General features: G+C 54.5%; 1 protein-coding gene across 1 annotated transcript in view; it reads right to left on the bottom strand.

The window, feature by feature from the left end:
• Positions 1 to 7065: 7065 nt before the first annotated feature.
• The window catches only part of PLXNA2 (plexin A2), a 206308-nt gene continuing 196767 nt past the window's right edge, over positions 7066 to 16606 (bottom strand). The window contains exons 27-32 of the mRNA XM_072831216.1: positions 14567 to 14666; positions 13451 to 13641; positions 11881 to 12050; positions 9194 to 9406; positions 8373 to 8523; positions 7066 to 7590 (exon numbers count right to left, since the gene is read on the bottom strand). Of these exons, the coding sequence (XP_072687317.1) occupies positions 7495 to 7590; positions 8373 to 8523; positions 9194 to 9406; positions 11881 to 12050; positions 13451 to 13641; positions 14567 to 14666 (921 nt within the window). The 3' untranslated portion in view covers positions 7066 to 7494. The remainder of the gene's footprint in view (positions 7591 to 8372; positions 8524 to 9193; positions 9407 to 11880; positions 12051 to 13450; positions 13642 to 14566; positions 14667 to 16606) is intronic.

Raw genomic sequence — 16606 nt, 5'->3', positions numbered from 1 at the left:
CCCCTGTCTCTTCCTTCCCTGAGGATGGCAATTTGGAAATTTCCACAGCATATATTTAATAATAGAGCAGTCATGGGGCACCTGGGTGGCTCAGTCAGTTAAGCGACCCACTCTTGATCTTGGTTCAGGTCATGATTTCGGGGTCATGAGATGGAGCCCCCCATACTGGGGAAGGTGGGGAGGTCTGTGCTCAGCAGGGAGTCTGCTGAAGATTCTCTCCCTCTCCCTCTGCCCCTCACCCTGCTCTCTCTAAGTAACTAAATCTTTTTTTTTTAAAGATTTTATTTTATTTTTTATTTATTCATGACAGAGAGAGAGACACACACACACACACACACACACAGGCAGAAGGAGAAGCAGGCTCCATGCAGGGAGCCTGACGTGGGACTCGATCCCGGGTCTCCAGGATCACACCCCGGACTGAAGGTGGCGCTAAACCGCTGGGCCACCGCGGCTGCCCTAAGTAACTAAATCTTAAAAAAAAAAAAAATAGAGCTGCCTGAAGTCCAAGTTGCTGAGGGAAGAGATGGGGAGTGGCAAGAAGAAGGGGGAGCGCACACAGAGGCGGCCTCCACGCAGTGGCCCAGACCAGCGGGCAGCAGGGACCTGGTCGGGCACCGCAGGGTCTGTGACCAGGCCACGGGGCTCGCCAGGGCCTCCTGAAACGATTGCCCCCCCCCCTTTTTTTAGATTTTATTTATTTATTCATGAGAGACACACAGAGAGAGGCAGAGACACAGGCAGAGGGAGAAGCAGGCTCCCTGCAGGGAGCCTGATGTGGGATTCGATCCCGTGTCTCCAGGATCACGCCCTGGGCTGAAGGCAGGCGCTAAAGCGCTGAGCCACCCAGGGATCCCTACCCTTTTCCCTGGGGTGGAACAGAGTGCTCCAGGGTTCTAGGCCTGGCTGGGCTGGGGAGGGGGAATCTCAAAGAGAGGCCGAGGCTGGTTCATGTCGGTGTGTGTGCTCACAAACGAAACCCTGTCATGTGCGCAGTCGACAACAGCGTGCTAATTATACACGGGCCTCAGCACTGCGCTCTTCTCCGGGCTCTTCAGGGTGTTGTGTTTGCATTTTCCTCACCCTCAGGAGCAGCATTTGCATCTCTCCAGTCTGTCAGGGAACAGTGTGTGTGTGTGTGTGTGTGTGTGTGTGTGTGTGTCCCCACACGCGTACGCACAGACATCATCTACTCAGAAGCTGCAAAGCAAGGACTGAAAGAACCTCAGCAGGGATCCTGTCTCCGAATCCACCAGCATCCTGGAGTCCTAGCACGCACCGCACTCACCAACGTGCACTTCCTAGGATTTTGCTCTTTAGGCCCAGGCCCCACTGGTCCACGTGGGGGCCGCCCACGAGAGCCGGGGCTGTGGCTGCAGCAGGGCCCACGTCTCCACTGTCTGGAGGCGCCCCGAAGGCCGGGGCTGTCTCCCTGCCGCAGACTGGAGGCCCCCTAAGGGCAGGGCTGCACCTCGTCCTCCAGGAGCCTCTGCTTCTGACGTGGGTGCCGAGCTGTGGGCGCAGAAAACAGTTCTGGCCTCATGACCCTGGAGGGGGAGCCCTCGGCAGCCCCCTGAGATGCCAGCCTGACCCGCTCTCGAGTTCACCTCATCTACTCCTTTTACCTGCCGAGAGTGGAAGTGTCACCCACACACTTGGGGGATACGAGGAAGAAAAGAGTTATAACATATGTTGGCAAATGGAATTTAAAACACAAAAACAAAAAAAGAAAGAAAAAAGAGAAAAAGGGAAGTGGGGAGTTGGGGGGTGGCATCCTCAGCTCAGCCAATCAACTGGCTACCTCCCAGGCTCTTCGCCTGGACCCCACGGGAGCCCGCCAGGTGCCCGGGCCAGAGCACCCCACCTCTCCCCCTGTGCTGGATCACATAGCACACAATACCTGGCATCATTCCCCGATCCGGTATTAATCCCTTCACTGAAAATAAAAGGAAAACAACACAAACACCCTTCTCGGGGTGTGGCCGAGACACTTCTTTTTTGGAATCCCCGTGCTTTTCACCGACCTAAAAGCTTGATGAGGCACGGATCCCGCGTTCCTCGGTCACTGTTCCCGCCCCCTCCCCCAGCACTGGCCACCACGCCGTGGCCTGGTGGATGCTTAATAAATGTTTTGTATCAGGGAGTGGATGTGACTTTCGGGAAGGACCCGGGATGGATCTCCTCCTTCTCCTGAGACCTCATTCTTCCCTGGCCCAAAGGAGCTGCACTCTTTTGTTGGAGAAAAGCTGTATTCTGGGGTCTTGGGGCTAGGGGGCAGTGTTCACCCATTGGTACAAGCAGGATGTGTGCGTGTGCGTGTGCATGTGTGTGTGTTGATGATGATGATGACTGGACATTAATAAGCTCTGCCTCTAGACAGACATCTAGAAGTCCCTTAAAACCACTTAGCTCATCTCTCCATAAGTAACCTGCTCCTTCAATATGCCCCTGCAATCTGATTCTGCATATACGCGGCTGAACAACCAGGCTTATCCGAAGATAAAAATTCTTTTTTTTTTATCCAGTAAACTTTATTTATATATAACAACAGTACAAATTGTGTCCTTGGCTTGCAAAATAGGAGTGTTTCATATTTACAATAGGTACACAATAATATATTAGAATAACCAAAAAACCCCCAATGTATTGGAACATTTTAAATACTTAATTTTCTTACAGATTTTATTCCACAACACCTGTAAAAACAACAAAACCAGACAACTATCATTGTATTTTCTTAAAAATATATATAATACAGATTCCAGTGTGTCAAGAAGAGTGGGTTTGGATAGGAGACGTTGGGGGGAGAGGCAGGTGGGCCCAGGTCCCTAGTTTCATGGTATGAAGAGCTTGTCCCTTGTTCTCCAACACGTTGCTAACGTCTGCTCTGTAGGGGGACCGTGTGCCGTTATGCTCGCCACCTGTAACGTTAACGCGGGGGACAAACAAAGCCAAGGTCAGGGCCTCCCCTGAAATCCCAAGGTGCCTCTCATCTTCCTTGAGGCAAGACAGGAGGGGCGGGCTGGGCTGCAGAAGGGACGGAAGGGATGGAGCCCAGTCTCAAGGTGGAGCCTGCAACCGTGAGGAGGACAGGGGAACCGAGCGGGCTGTCCCCGCGAGGTCGGGCCTCCATCGGGCTTACGGGGCGGAGGCCCTGTTTGACAAGCAGTGGTCTTGACCAGTCAACAACCATGGACAACCTGATACCACGAGTGAGACCTCTCTTTCCTTCCTGCTGTCACTGAGCCCCGGTTGCTGAAATGTCCCTCTTTGGGAAAACCGGGAGGAAAGCCAGAGACGGGGAGGACAGACTTTGGAGTCCCCGAGAGGGCACTGCCATTTTCTCCAAGCCTGAGACAAGGCATCAAAAGTCCTTGAACTTCGTCTCCCAAGTGTCCCCGTGGCATCTGCTTCCGCAGCCCCGGACTCATCACCCCCTCGCCCCTGCTCCCAAGAGTCTCAAGGCTTTCCTGTCAGTGGCCAGGCCTTGGGGAGCCTCCATCTGAGGTCAGCCAGGGTGGCCTCCCCCGGGAGCAGCTGCGGGGTCGTGGAGGCCCGTGTGGTACCTGGGATGCACCTGGGGATGGATCGGCTGGCGGCTGTCCCCGGTCTCCTTCTGTTCTGTCCGGATGGTGTCCAGCCCACACCCACATCCCTGGCTTCGGCTTCGTGCTCAGCAGGGCCAGAGGCCTCGGATGCGATTCCTTGTCCTCATTCGGAGGAAGTGAAGGAAGACCAGGGGCTCAAGAGGCAAGGGGATATGCCACCAGAGGCGACAGCAGCTGTGGAAGCCAGAGAGGCCCTCACTGCAGAAGGAATGTTCCAGAATAAGGCAGGGCCGCTGGGTTGGCCGCCTTCCTCTTCCCTCTCTGGCCCTCTTCTGCCAAGCTGTGCCCTCTGCAGGTGGTGGGGAGACCTGTGCCTGCTGCGGGGGCCGGCGGCTGGGATGATGCCCCTCTGCTAGAAGAAGGTCCTTCTTGGTCTTGTTCCCTGCTGTTCTCAGCACCCTGAGTGCCCCTGGCAGGCAGCCGCCCCGTAGGAAGGCCACCTGACCGGGCGCAGGAACCCGTCTCCACCCTCGGGTGAGGCCAACGTTGGAGCCGCACTCTTGGTGATTGAACTCTGCAAGGAAGGGGGGCTCTCTGCAGTCAGCGGTGGATGGGAAATGATCTGAGAGACGCTGTGGGGGGACGGGGGAGGGCAGGCCCCGAGATACCTGCCCCCCCACCCCATGTTGAGAGTAGAGGGGCAGCGGGCCGGGTGGGGGGGACCTGCTCCACGCACAGGGGACATCCTGCCCATCTTCGTCTCGTCCATCAGCACCTTCTGTCTGGCCAAGCGCATTCCTGGGGTTCTTTTCCAGCGAATTGTCTCTTGTGCAGAGTAGTGACACAAGTGAAGCTGTTCTGATGTCTGAGAGACACCTCCCTTCCTGCCTCCCTCCGGGTTGGAAGGCCTCCTGTGGGGTAGGGGCTGTGACTTTTTCCCTACGTGAGGTCAAAATACCTTCCAGTTGGCTAAGAGTGAGGAGAGAGGCCAACTGAGTCCCTGTCCTGCCCATTCTATAGGCGTGGTCTCCGTTGGTTCTCGATGGCCCAAAGGCAAGAGTTGGTGGAGGAGGCAGACGGGAAGCTGCAGAGGAGGCAAGGCGACAACCTTTCCCCGTCACGGCCTAGCTCGAGTCACACCGAGTTCTCCGAATGCTCGGACTCCCTTCCTCACAGACGCCCCCGGGCCGCTTCCTTTGCCATCCCAACTTGCCCAACACTCTCATGGAATCCCAAGAAATGTGGCCCACCCGCTCATGGCAGCTCTGGTCCCTCTCCCATCCGCGCTCCAGCTGACCATTCCCCCATCTTTCTCTACACTCTCCAGAAGCCTTCCACGAAGCAGCCCCAGGGCCGTGAACGGTCACCCAAAGACGCCCCTGGGAGACGCTCAGATCGGTGCATAGAGGCAAGGGTCGAAACACCAAACTTCCTTCTACTTCTTGGTGGAGCAAAACCCCGGATGCTAGTCTGCGTAGCAGTGTGATCAGAGAAGATTCGTGCTGGGAAGTAACGTACGGTGGGCTGGGATTTTATTGTGGGTGGCACCGAGCCCCCCTCCCCCCCATTCCTCTTGCACGTATCTTCTCTCCTTTCATCGCCATTAATCACAGGCTCTGAGCTGATAAGCTTTGGGTGCTATGAAGAGCAAACACTTTGGCTTAGTGCGGAAGGCCAGTCATTAGTATTTTTTTCAGGCTATTAATAGGGCCCAGAGAAACTTTAGCAGAAGTGGATTATCAGAAGAAAGTGGCCTTGGCATGGCTGGTTGTGAATTATAATGAAAACAGCGAGTTTCCTGAGTATTTTGCTGAATGCTTTTCTCTTTCCCTTTGTCAGCTGCATTCAGGCAAGAAACTGGAGCTGAGGAGACCAGGCGATGTCTGCTGTGCGGTTAGCACGGCGATCCAGAGCCACACGCCAGGGATGGAAGCCAGCCCTCAGAGCTCCCCCTCCCCCAGCCCTTTCCTGGGAATCCAGTGTGGTCAGCAGAGCCTTTGGAAATTGGAATTGTTTGGAGGTAAATCAGGGCACAGAGAAGCTGGGGCCCAGAGTTAATTACAGAGGAAATGACCCTGGTCTGGTCTCTCCGGGGCCGGCTGGTCCAGTTTCCCAGCACCGCAGCCCCTTGACAAGTAGAAGGTGGGAAGGGGAGGATGGTCCTCTCCTGTCTGCCCCCTTCCCACCCCTTTGCCTTTCTCTTGCCTTCCTTCTCCCTCCCTCTGATGCTGTTTTCAGAGAAGCCAGAGCTGCCTGCTTGGATCCGTGCCGGTGTGGGAGGCCTGGAAACTCGGAAGGCTGTCCAGGTCACCAAGATCTTGCTGCCAACAGAGCCACCTTCCTCTAGATGATTCCCACTGGCTTTCATGGGGCTTCTGGACCAGGGTGTGGGGCTTTGGTCTCTTTGTTTAGAAACTACACTCAGGAGAGCTGGTCATCCATGGTTTTAGGTGTCAGCAGAAGAGAGAGAGAGAGAGAGAAAGAAGCCCAGTGAGAAGCCACCCACTTGTCCTTCACACTCATAAGGACACGGGAGGCAGGAGAAGCAAGAAGACAGGAACGTGGGTAGGCTACAGTCATTTCTGCTGAGGCAAGTGCTCAGACGATCAGGAGCTTCCACATATGAGCGGAGGGTTGTCTCCCCTCTGCAGGCACAAGAGAACGAGAGAAAGAAAGCATCACGGTAAATACGGCCGCCTCTTTAACCTACGCTCTTCAAGTATTGCTTGCTGTAAACAGTGTTTGGTTTTTGCTTTCGCTTTCATTGCAAGAAACCACTGGCAGATTGGAGTGGAGTCTAAAGCCAAACACCCACGTCCCCAGGTCAGCTCCCAAACGGAATCTCCTGGAGGCCTGGGCTGCATACTCCGGGCCCTTTCCCCAGGGTGCCTGGTGTAGGACAGAGAGCCATGTGAGGCAAAGCTGCCCAGTTGTCCTCGGGGAGGCCAGGCGTCCGGGAGAGGCCCACCGCTCCCCACCTCTGAGAGTAACTTTAGGGGAACCAAACAGAAAAGTACCAAAGATCAGCTCCTCAATTCTTGAGGTTTGAGATTAAATAAAACAAAAACAAACAAAAAACAGTAGCAAAAAAGCATCGGTACTCTACAGACACATATCTCCTCTCTGGAGAGGAGAATATACATGTGTGTGGTGCGTAAAGCTCGATTCCCAGTCGGCCAGGTCGAGCCCCTCCGTGGCGCCACTGTCCGTGCCGAGTCCCGCAGTCGCCGTGCTCCTCGGGCTGCTGCGCTCCTCCGGCCGCTGCCGTAATTCCAGGTTTCACTGGCCTCGATTTTTGCGAAGTGTTTGGTGTGAACTTGTGCTCATTCTCCTCCTTCTCGTGCTCTTATGATTTCCAGGGAAAGCAAGGGATCGCTTTCCCCCCAGTTTCCCTCCGCTTCTCTTGGTAGGCTTTCTCTGGCATTTGGAAACAGGAGTCATTCGAGGAAGGGGAGGTTGGGGGGGGCGGGTGGAGGAACGGGGATTGAAATCAGATTGAAACAGAAGTGGGACGGGATTAACAGGGAGGCTTTTTGTTTCGTTTTATTTCTGTTTTTTTTTTTCCTTTTTCTTAAAAAAAATTAAATAAAGTTCTCATTATTTCCCCAATATACATCAAATGAGTTTTCATGCAAAGCAGCAGTCACAGAGGCAGAACTGTCCCCAGTTCGTGCCTCTCGGCTTGAAGAACCGCCTTCCCTGCGCCCCTGCCTCCTGCGGTTCTCACTGTGGGTGGACGATGCCCGCCTCCTCTCCCTGCGGGAGCCGGCAGGTGCCGGGGCCCTGGCTGGCGTCGGGGGAGGGGCCCTCCCCTCTCCCCAGGATGGGGTCCCAGGGGACAGCAAGCTCTGGGGGGGCTGATCCCCTTCACTTGTCCTTCCGTCTGAGACTCCCGGTGTGGCAGCTTTCACAGGCCCCTCTTCCTGGGAACGTGAGGCTCCATCTCTCAGCTCTCGATGGACATGGCATTTATGAGCTGTTCCACCTTGTACGCCAGCCGCTGTCGCCGGGCCTGCTCATCCTGCTCCAGGGCCCCGATGAGCTGAGGAACAACAGCAACAACAAAACAAAGGTGGGGAAGACTTCAGGATGCCGTTCAGAGGCTCCTCATTTACAGAATCCTGCATCCTTCCAACTGCCTTTCCATTCTGCCCCAACGAACATAAGCTGAAGGAATGCAAATGATTGAATATACACACACGTATGCCCGTGTGCGCATGTGTACGTACGTCTACACATACACACGTACGTGTCTCTGTCGATATAGATCTTAAAACAATGTGTTTAAAGCAATAGCTCGCATGTGCGACAAAGTGCTGTGTAGTTATTAGCTATTATCACGATTATGATTACTTCTAATGCTAATTTTAGGCACCATGCCAACGCAGGCCTCGCAAACGCTCCGGAGCCGTCCCACGCGACCCCTGCCCCGTCAAGGTCCACCTGCGTCCCTGAAACATAACTGACAGGATCTGCCCAAGTGCAAAGAACAGTCTGATTCACTGTTTAAGAAAGGATGAAATGAATTGTACAACACTTGGAGAGGGAAAACAATTATGTTATTAAGAGTGTTATTTATCGTATTAACAATGAGTGAAAGACAATGGAATGTGTAAGAAAGCGTTGGATGAATCAGAGAGGAGAGGCTGCTGTCTAAGGGAATGGTAATGAGTCTTGAGCTCATGGGTTTTGGACTCTAGTCCATGACTGTATGTTTTCTAAATTACCCTCTGTCGCTGTTATCGAGGGGCCGAGCCAGGCGCTCTGCGTAACTGTCTTTCTGGCTGCGTGTGGGTCTCTGTCCCCTCCCGGGCCCCGCCTTACCTCTTCGCTGTACTTGCTGACATAGGAGTAGATCTCATTGAGGGCGCTCAACATATTGAACTCCACCGCGTGCAGACGGGACTGCTCGGCCAGGTAGGCGTTCATGTCCTGGTCACTGATGGCGGGGAGCTTGGCGATGTCCGCATAGTATCTGGCGTAGAGAGGACCGGCTTCTTAACGGGGGCCCAGCACGTTCATCTGCCCTACCCTGACCTCAGGCCCCTGGAGAGCATCAGATGTCCCCAGTTGCTCCTGCCTCCGTATTTCTCTTCTGATGTGTCTTCTTCCTTCTGGCTCTTTGCCTCAAGCTAAGGCTGCGGCCTGGAGACTGGTGCTGGCTAGGCCAGACTCCACCCAGCTGGGAGCTCCTACTACAGTGCCCCCCAGAATGCTTAAAAGCCCAGACTTCGAGTCTCTCAATCCCAGCTCTAGTACCTGCAGGCTGTGTGACCTTGGATGAGCTACTTAGCCTTGGTCTCCTCATCAGTAAAATGGGGATGATGATAATAATACTTCGCAACTTGGTTGGATATTTTACTGAGATTATACATAAAAACTCTTTATCACAGTGCTGGTTGCTTAGCATGTGCTCAATGAAAGGTAATCAGAATGATAATGGTCTGATGTCCAAAGGCACAGAGGTTCCCCTTCTCCCCCCATCCCAGCAGGAAGTTTGGATAAGGGGGAACGATGGGAGCATGAGATCTGAAGGTACCACAGACTCAGTTGTGGGTTGTGAGTCCTCAGTCGGTGAGGCCCGCAGGGTGGGGAATGGGGCAAACAGATGGGGGTGCGGGTTTGTCCCGGGGGGTGCTACTGACCTCTCCACCCAGCTCTTGTAGCTGGGGATGTCCTTGGCGTACAGCAGCTTGTTGGAGGGGGAGTCCTTGCCCAGTCGGTGCTCTGACGTGGAGCAAGAGTCCATGAAAGTCTGGGCCACCACGGACAGGCACGCATCCGTGATGCTGCCCTTATGGATGTCAAACACAAACTGGGGGTTCTTGATCACGTTCACCCAGAAGCGCAGAGGGAGGCTGTAGAAAAAGGCAGAGCAGATCCTGAGGGCCGAACCTCTGTGGGGCCCCTGATGGCGTCCAAGAATATTCCTCTCCTCCCTCTACAAGTCAAAATTCTCCCTCCCAAGGGCAAAGGGATGAAATCACAGAGAACGGCTCCAGCCAGGGCTGCTCGTTTAGCCTGAGCCGATCCTGACCCTGGGAGAAAGGAGAGGCACCATCGTACCCAAACTGGGTGCTGACCCTGGTCCTTAACCACCAAGGGGTAGATGTGGGTGGGTTCCAGCCACTTTTTTCCAGAGGCCTCCCGGCAGGAAGCCCAAGGATAGAGAACTGCACGATTTTCTCAGAACTTCAAACAAAGCCACTGGTCCCGTCCCAGTGCCCATGGCCATTGTCCGGAAGGCTGCAGCCAGCTGCCCCAGGCTGTGCCCCTCCACCCAGCCGGGCCCCTTGCACCGCTTTGCAGGGCCAGCCAGGCCTGAGGGGCTGAGAAGTGACCCCCCCACACCGGGGGGCAGCCCTGGGGAGAGCCCTCCCCTCCCTGGGCAGGGCAGATGGGGGAGAGGAGGCCATGGTTGGCATGCTGGGATGACTCGCCGTAGCTCAGCGTTTTTCCCACCCCAACGGGAATGCATCAGTCGTTAGAAGGGTTCCTTCTTGAGACGTGGGAATTTATGATCAGAGGAGAATGGGTTTTCTCTGCTCCTGAGGCCATAAGGTGGATCAGCCCACTCATTCCCCTTTGAAATCACAACAGCTGCTGTGCCTGTGCCTTTTCCAACTTGGCCTTCTCTCCCAGCTGCTTTCGGGGCCTTAACTCCTGGGCTCCTCTGTGGAATGAGCTTTGTCCTCTGGCTTGTCCTCCTGGCCTGGGATGACATTCCAGAAATCCAGCCTGCCTCTCTTCTCCCCTTCTTTGTTTTCTCTTGACCCTCAAACACCCCAAACTTGACCCTCAAAGACCCCAAATGTCTCAGTCATGCCAAGTCTTGAGAAGGTCAACTTCGCCCACTCCGAGGCCTTCCAGGATGATTTCCGCTTATCTTTCAAAGGGCAACAGGATCGCTCACTTTCCTGTAGCCTGGGAGGAGCTGCCTCGGCTGAGAAGTGACTCATCCCTTCCACCCTCCCTTCCTCTGGCAGCTGTGCCGGAGCTTCTAATATTCTTTCCTTGGACATGAGCTATTTGAGTTCTGGATAAGGGGGCTCTTCCCACCACAACTCCAGCAGAGGGCATTGCTATGACTTGGGCCTGTCTGGAAACAGAAGGCAGAGAGATGGGGATAATCCAGAACTTTCTCTTCATCTCCCTGAGATGGCACACTTCCAGCATGGGGCTGAGGAACCTTCCAAAGCAAAGGAGACGGCCACGGCCCTGCCCCGGGAATGAACACGAGAGAGGCCTGGTCCGGTGTAAGCGCGCTGTGGGCTCCTCACCCGCCACCACCAGAATCTCCCCATTTCGCTACCCTGTGATCAAAGCTGCAGACCCAGAGGGCCAGGAACCACAGCATCTTGAAGAAGAAAGGATTCTATGGGCTTGGGGTTGGGTTTTTCCAAAGTGTTTTGCTGGTTGCTAAGATTTTTGCTTCCCAAATAACAGCCGGGTCCCATCTGTGTCGGCTCTGTTTTCTGAGGAGATCGCTGACTCCAGACAGCTGTGTGGGCTGCCTGCCCAACCCAAATGCCTGGACCTCCTCTCTCCCCTCTCCGGGCGCTTTCCTGGAGGAAGGTTTTTGACTCCGGCTCTCGGCCAGGCCCTGTCTGACCTGAAAGGCAGTCCTCGGCTTGGTCTGTGGTCTAGATCTAAAGCCCAGGAGAGAAGGGTCGCCTGCTAGGGCCCGCGGGAGCCGCTTCTCCCACTACGGTGTGTGGCTGCGGAGGTTACCTCCGGGGAGAGAGTCATGCCTGCAGGACGTCCCGTCTGCTGCTCCCTGAGAGCCGCGGGGTAATAACTCAGCCATAAGGGGTTCGCGATGACATCCTCCTGGTCGGTGGGCCGGAGTCTGTAGCAAGTGCAAGCTCTCTCCCCAGGGTCTACATTCAATTCAGGGCTCCCCTGCTCAGGGACGGCCTTCTGTTCCGTCCTGCTCAGAATGCCTGACACCGTCTGGCTTTGAAGCTCTGCAACGAGGTCTCAGATGTGGCTCTTTCTGTAGGTCCCCCCAGCAACCTTTCCTGGGAACGAGGGGTCTCAGAGTCGGGGAGGAAGTGCTTCCCTGTCCTCAACCTGAAAGGACAGCGCTCAGGCATGTGTCCTGGTGCCGGGCCCTAAGCCAGGCCGGCCCCGCTTGGCGATGGCAGCCTGGGGACCACGCTGGCTCTGCAGAGCACGTGTGAGCCATTTGTTCTAGGAATCTCGGGTTACCCAGTCTGGGGAAGAACAGGCTCCCCCCATCTCCCTGGCCCCTGCTGGCCCTGCCTCCCGCAGCTCAGCTCCTGACCTCTCCAGGCTATAGCTCCACCCCCCCAGCTCCCCCAGGGGTTACCAGTTGCTTTTCCAGGTGTGTCGCACATCTGTGTCGTGGATGCTGTGTCTGTCCGCCTGCTCATCCAGGAAATCAAACATGTACTTGATGGCCAGGGGGAGAGCGCTGCCCCGGTGCACAGTGCTGAACAAGGTCTCAAACAAGTCGTCCACGAACTTCTGCAGGGTGCCCTGTGGCGGGGGACGGTGGGGGAGTATGAGGTGGGGGCTGGGGGAGGGGGTGCAGGCAGCAGACGGGCAGACCAGATGGTGCCTTGGACTGATCCTGCCTTGGAAATTTGTCTGCAGCGCCAGGCTGTGCAGACGGTGTGGTGGGGGTGGGGAGGAGGCTGCTGGGGGGCCGGGGAGCTGGGAGGGACTGAAGGGCTGCAGACTCCTGGGAAGAATCTCTCCCCAACCCCGTAGCCCCAGGTCACAGCTATGCCCCTGTCCGTGCTGGCAGGTATGGGCACAGGGTGTGGGACAGGAGGATAGCGAATGCTCTGAGCACAGGCTGCCCACAGGGAACGGTGGGTACATGCTGGGACCAGAGGGTGTCTGAAGAACCAGCTGGAGGACCGTGAGACTCCTGGCAGGACTGCAGACGGTCTGATTGAGACGTGTGAAGAGGGGTGCCGTCTTAGTGGCCTGGGATAAGTGGTGTGTACAGTGGGTGCTGCGGGGGAAGGGTCCAGATCCAAGAACACCCAGGCACAGCCCGGACCCACAAGGCCTCGGAAGGTCTCTGGGCAGCGACCAGGCTGGGCCTGGGTTCCCCAGTGTCCAGGCTCAAGGGACACCTCTGAACGTCAGGAAAATGTCCAGCCTTTTCTGGTGCCTCTGTTGGTCCCTTATTAGCATATTAGGAAAAGCCAAATTTGAGACATATGGTCTGAGGGTGTATTTCTCTGCCCCTTTTGGGAGCAAGTCAGAGCTGTAATCTGGATGCCACCGCATTAGAATTTCAGCGGCATTTTTGTGGGGTCAGTGGGGGAGAGTATTTGAAATCTGACCTGTGCTGGCAAATACGGGCCATATAATTGCCATACTTACAGGCATATCTGTTCTCTGCTTGGGAAGCGGGAAGACAGCTTTAGGTCATAGCTTCCAACACTGTGGCTACCTCACCTCCATCAGCATTTGGGGGCAGATGGGATGGGACAGGGAAGGGGGGGCCTTCTCTCTAATTGCTGGCAGGAGCCAACCTTCGTGCTTTTCCCTCCCATTGTGGCCAGAAAGTGGGTGGAAAAGGCAGTGATGGTGGAGGCAGGCATATCTGTCCAGCTAACGTCACTCAGAAAACCCCAACATTTTCCTAAAAGGTACAGGGACCCAGAGATGAGGGCAGCTGCTCTAAAGAGTAATGGTGGTCTGCAGGGGCAATTTTTTGGGCAATTTTTGCCAAAGGGTAGAGCACAACAGCGGCCTGATCCTCTGGAAAGCCCACTCTGGGACCTGGACCTGCTCATCTGAATGGGTCCCCTTAAGGGCAGACTCCATGACATCCTTCTTATGCCGGGGGTGGGGGTGGAGGGTGGGCAGGACGTACCCCTCTAAGGAGCCCTCCCCGGGCTGGGCAGAGCAGGAGTTACCTTGGTGGCCAGTAGCCGTGTCAAGTAGATCTCAGACACCATCTTGCTGCCCCGGTCACCCTCCTTCTGGTCCCCATGGTCATGGTTCTTCACCAGATGCCACACCTTAACCCCGCTCTCCAGGTCTGGGGTGATCATGGGGGCTCTGGACCGCAGGCTGTCGGGGCTGCCTGTGTACCTGAAGGAGGAGTCTGAGGAGAAGGGGGCAGTGGAGGCTCATAAGACACCGATTTCACCAGTCTTGCCTGTAGAATCCTTCTAGAATCTTTGCCCTCCTACTGCACTGATTCAGAAAAAACTAATTTCAATGGGAAGGGGACTCTTGGGACCTCATATCTGGTGGGTTATTTTAGGGACCCTTGGTTGGCATGAGGATGGAGGAGCCTGAAGACTTTTCTTGAAAAATAAGATTTAGAAATTCTGTGAGCTGGAGAGAGCCTTGAGAATTTGAGAGCACATCTCCCCACCCCCCCTCACAACCCCCCACAACACTTCCACAGGAAAGAATAATCAATAGGTAAAATGTCAGCTGAATTTTTTCATAGGGGCTTTGATGAAAAATCTGGGTGCTAAGAAGCTGTAAGTTGGAATGCCCCCTCTTGGGAGTTAACGGGTCCTTCCTCCTTGGGGCCTAGAGTATGGACTCAACTATGCCATTTTTGGAGCCGCTGGACGCAGGCCTGCGGTGTACTTGGGCTGCACAGCCCAAAGCCTTACTGCATTCACAAAATCAGAGGACAAGGAAGGAGCAAGAGGGACTGAAGCTCAGTCACCTCGTGGCCCAGTGGGGGACACTTTTGAGAGTAAAGGGGGACCATTAACCACTCAGCCAGAACAAAAGGTATAAACAGGGACTGGCAGGTGGGAACCCCCATCCCCGTGCCTCCCTGAGGCTGGGCCCCTCCCACTCCTTCACCAGGTCTGGACTGTCAAAGCAAGGGTGCCTGGGCCCACGGGCTCTGCTCCCACAGCTCTGGGAATGGGTACACTCGGGGAGAGGGGAAGCCAATGGGCAAACGTCCTTGACTGGCAGAGGGCAGCTGGGAGGGGAAGGGTCCCCCGGGGAGGTCACAGAGGTCGCCTCTGAGCTGCCCAGGCTGCCTTGCCGGGTCTCACCGTATCTGCTGATGGAGGTCCGGGAGATGCTGGCAGAGGCGGGGATGTTGTAGGAGGAGGTCTGTTTGGGGACCAGAGCCACCACCGATCTGTCGGACACCTGAGGACGGTGGGAAAGGTACAGTGTGGGTGAACAGGGAAAGTGAATCGTCATGCACTTCTAGAAGGTAATGAAATAGATATGGGGTGGAGCACAAGGAGGTCAGGAATACTAAAAATAACACGGTCGCTACTCGCCAGTGCGTCCACTGTGGTGGTTACTCGCCACCTGTGCGACGTGTGCACTTGAAATTCGGTGAGTCTGAAGGGAGACACGTTCTAAGTGTCTGAACGGGAAACTACTAACTGTAATGCAAACTGTGATGCTGTAAACACATAATATACACTAGGTTTCAAGGACTTCGCGTGAATAAAAGAACACAAACTCTTGTGTTAACGATTCCTATATTGATTCCGTGTTGAAACGGATAATTATTTTAGAATCAGATTAAAATATATCGTTACCATTAATCGTTATCAGCTTATTTTTACTTTTTAAATGGGGCCGGTAAAAAATTTTAGGTTACACATGTGGCTTGCATGATATTTCTACTGGACAGCTTGGGCTAGACCCCGCCTCCCTTCAACCTTGTGAGTTCGTACAATTACTCCCATTTTACAGGTGAGGAAAACGACGCAGAGAGGGGGCGAAGACACATCTTCAAAGTCACACAGAGAATCTGTGGTTCAGCCAATATTTGTCGCTGGGTCTGTCCAGGCTCCAGAGCACATGTTCTCCCCATTAGATCCTAATTTGGGATTTTATTTCAAGTCACCCTGGTCTGAAGCCCATTTTTCCTTTTGGCTCTGATTTCTTTCTGGCCTGGGTCCTATAGTGCCCAGGCCACCTTGACGAGTTTCACCAATAGGGCAGCTGCTCTTGGGGAGCCAGAGGGAAAGATGGCACGTTGCCCCATCCTCTGTGAGGGTGACCAGGCTCAGCACCCGGCCTGGAGGGAAAGGGCTGATAAATGAGGAGCCATATTGAAGACATTTGGGGCCATTTTGATTTAAGATTACCCTCCATCCAATAAAAACGGAGAATCCCCAGAATTGTGGCGATCCAATTAAACCCCTAACGCAGAGGGAATAAAACAGCTATAATAATGTTATGGGCCATAAAACATTCCTATTAAACCATTTTTTATTTTAACAATTTTTATGAACTTTATAAGTTTGATTTATAGCTGCACCAGTCGTAAACCCATCTTTCTGGGTCTTAAATTGTCAGTCCCTCTCTCCCACCAAAAAAGAATTAAATGTTGGGAAGTCAAACTATAAATGAACATTAGCGCTAACGAGATTCCCTGATAGCCGGTTTTAGTAGTGGTGTTTAATTTTACCCTCCCTATAAATCTGCGGGAGCCCGGGAAGTTTTTTAACATCTCTTTGTTAATTAAGATTATGCAGATTTGCTCCTGTAGGGCCTTCCTGGACCTTTGACTCCTGAGGAGGGTAAGGTGGGGGCAGTGCTCTGACTTGGTGGCCTAGAGCTGCAGGGCCCTGGGGTCTTCCCCGTGCCTGGAAGTGGCTCCAGTGACTCCCCAGCCGGGGCAGCGCCCTGGACTGCCAGTGGCCTGCACCATCCGCACCAGCTCTGGGACTGAGCAGTGGGGTCCTCTCCGCCTCTCTTTTAGGAACTCTCCTTGCAACGGATGCTCTGAAAGCCTGGCTGGGGGAGAGGTTTACACCCCCAGGAAGAACAGGTTACATTCTTCACGTATGGTTTGCTGTCACCTGGAGCAGGATTCACAAGGTGACTCGAATGACCACGGTTCAACTCAATTCCAGGTCTTGTCACTAAATCTCTCTCGTCTTCAGTCCTCGGCCTTCCTTTCTCTTGACAGACAGGCGGTGCAAATTGGACAAGCGGTGCAAATCCGTGGTCAGGCTGCCTGGCTGGGTGTGACCTTGGCTGTGCCACATCCTAGCTCTGTGACCTCAGGAAAGTCGGTGAACCTCTCCGAGTCTCCCAAGTGAGTCTCCTTCGTCGATGAAGAT

The sequence above is a fragment of the Canis lupus genome, chromosome 6 (genome assembly GCF_048164855.1).
Source record: "Canis lupus baileyi chromosome 6, mCanLup2.hap1, whole genome shotgun sequence".
NCBI classification, from domain to species: Eukaryota; Metazoa; Chordata; class Mammalia; order Carnivora; family Canidae; genus Canis; species Canis lupus.
The sequence above is the reverse complement of the archived record's forward strand: the minus strand, read 5'-3'. Positions and strand labels throughout refer to the sequence as shown.